The sequence below is a fragment of the Anneissia japonica genome, unplaced genomic scaffold, assembly GCF_011630105.1.
Source record: "Anneissia japonica isolate Jap-2015-1 unplaced genomic scaffold, ASM1163010v1 scaffold287537_len7253_cov146, whole genome shotgun sequence".
Taxonomy (NCBI): domain Eukaryota; kingdom Metazoa; phylum Echinodermata; class Crinoidea; order Comatulida; family Comatulidae; genus Anneissia; species Anneissia japonica.
The window spans coordinates 5,103-7,569 of NW_022719079.1; the positions used below are offsets into that span (position 1 = coordinate 5,103).

At 34.1% G+C, this 2,467-nt stretch overlaps 1 protein-coding gene across 1 annotated transcript in view; it reads right to left on the bottom strand.

Annotated features, from left to right (window-relative positions):
- The window catches only part of LOC117110847, a 7,372-nt gene extending 5,015 nt beyond the window's left edge, over nt 1-2,357 (bottom strand). The window contains exons 1-5 of the mRNA XM_033253678.1: nt 2,191-2,357; nt 1,639-1,947; nt 1,301-1,384; nt 963-1,179; nt 509-568 (exon numbers count right to left, since the gene is read on the bottom strand). Of these exons, the coding sequence (XP_033109569.1) occupies nt 509-568; nt 963-1,179; nt 1,301-1,384; nt 1,639-1,947; nt 2,191-2,352 (832 nt within the window). The 5' untranslated portion in view covers nt 2,353-2,357. The remainder of the gene's footprint in view (nt 1-508; nt 569-962; nt 1,180-1,300; nt 1,385-1,638; nt 1,948-2,190) is intronic.
- Between the last annotated feature and the right edge of the window lie 110 nt (nt 2,358-2,467).

Sequence of the window (2,467 nt, forward strand, 5' to 3'; positions counted from 1 at the left end):
TTTTTAAAAGTAGTGCCACGAAGGGGCGTGTCCTTAAAACTTAAAAGTTTCGAGCGAACTCTATTCGAAATCTAATAGGGCGCCCCCATCACGTGGCAGTATGTTCCATTGCGTGCATACAAAATCAGGGAAGTCGGACCTCTTGCTATTCAATACTCTTTGCTCTTATTCATTGTATTTAATGTATGTTTTAGGGGTTCCCCCATACAGTATCTTCAAATTTTCTTTACATGTAATCTAGTGTTGTATAGAAGTATCTACTGTATTTCAAAATCCGGTCTAGTTTCAAATTCTGACGATAAAGCCGTTTCACTTTCATTTTTTTTTTCATAGTGCGTTAACTAGTTCAATTACACACATACACAAAATAGTCGTTTCTAATCGGATTCAAATTTTTACAAGCCTCTGTTGTAGTTGGTTCAGTTGGTTAATGTGTTTGCATATAAAGTAGGAAGACATCAAGGTCCACCTGCTTTACACGTTTTACAGTGTAAGTGTATCTACCAACCTTTATTCATAGCCGAGGATTGATGAGCCGTATCCGTAACTGAGGGTTTATGTAGAATACCTGTAATTATATAAATAATTATTTGTTTCACATTATAGTTATGTAAAAGTTTTGTTACAATTATTACACATACATTTAAAATCCTTGATAAAAATTGTGTTGCAGACCAGTGTACTTAATACAGTTGCTGTAGTCAATTTTGTGAAGGAAAATACAATGCAAAAAATAGCCCGAACCAATAAAATAAAATTTAATTTAATTATAAAATTAACTGAGAAAATTTTCTTTTTTGACAACAGACTAATCTGTAAAATGACAAAATAATTTGGAAACTATTTAATCTTGAATTCTCTAATTGTGTTTACAATCGTTTCTCTACCTAAATTGGTATTTACTCCATTCAAAATTATCTAATCATTTTATGAATTATTATTTCAATAGCCCAAACACATACCAGCTGCAAATAGCTTTTGTACATTAGCTGCCGGCATCGTTATAAGTTCACCAGTTTTGTCACAAGTCATATTCTCGTTCTTTAAGCAGTACTCAAGTTCTTGAAAGTGTGGTTCCTCAGTGTTTGAACAGACTAAGCAAAGGATTTTCAGAGCATAACCGACAACTCTCTTAGATGGATATACCTCACCTAGGTGTTGCTTTAAAACCTGCAAAACCTGTAAAATGTAATACAATTGTTTTATTTCAAATTCAATTATAATATAATTAGCCATTTGGTATCAAATCTAAATTAAGTAAAATCTCAGATCACCAATGATCAGTCAATGACATCATTACCTCCTTACAGACATCAGGATGCGGCTTGCAAGCTGACTTGTTTGTGCCGTCTGCGCCTCTCTCTTTCATCCGTGATATTTCAAGCTTTAAAATGAAAAAAAAAAATTAATTACAAACAATATTCAAAACACTGAGTTGTATAGTGTATTTTTTTTTGTTTAATCATGGAGTGGAGCTGTTGCTTAGCGGTTAAGATACTTGTTTTAAAAGAGGAATATCCATAAAAAACGTCAACGGTGACCCTATAATTAAAAAGTAAATAAACAGAATAATAATGAAAACATACTGGCCTACATATAGGCCTACGCATACGTTTCAAAAATAAAAGGCATACTTACCTTCAAAGAACGTTTATTATCAATTGATATTCGACCTAGTCTTAGGTAATGCTTATCATCGAATAGAATTTGAGCCTGATTCTGAAACAACTTTGGGTCATCACAACAACCATTCTCTTGACTCAAACTCACAAATCTTACGACCAAGATATCGTAGACGGCGTCGGGAAGAAAGTCTTTAGGCGTTACATAGATGGATACTGTCTGCTTCTCATCTTCCTTAACTTCCAATCTATCATCATCTTTGGTCTTCATTCGAGATGGAACGACAAATACTCGAGGGCCATCTTCTGATGCTGCTTTCTTGATCTGTAAACGATGAAAAGAAAACAATCCTGAGGAGGGGTGAATTAGTTTCCTCGCGACTTCTACAACCTCATTCTCTTCATTCACTTTCCCAAAAATATATCAATCACAAAATTAAAACAACAGGATTTTCAAATGGGCTAAAAATTGAGAGCCTCAAATATACGGCCTACGACATTATATACAGTCGTTTATTTTGTGGGGATCGAAAGTAAAAAAGGAGGTACCAGTACCAATAGGCCACACCTTTTCAAAGAGAAGTCCAAACGCCTTCATAAGTTCAATGAAGTCTTTAAAAACGACGTCGTCATCATCTTCACTACATTTAAGTTCATTTCTCCACAAATAGCGTGCTAACGGTTCTTCCAGAATTCCTCCTTCATTCAATTTACGCCAATATTTTACCATCGCTGAAGCCTACAAAAAGAATTAACAAACCTGTATAATATGAAATAAAATTCAAATCCAATGTGAGTAAAAATCGGTTTACCCATGATGAACGCACATTTTTAATGACTCATTA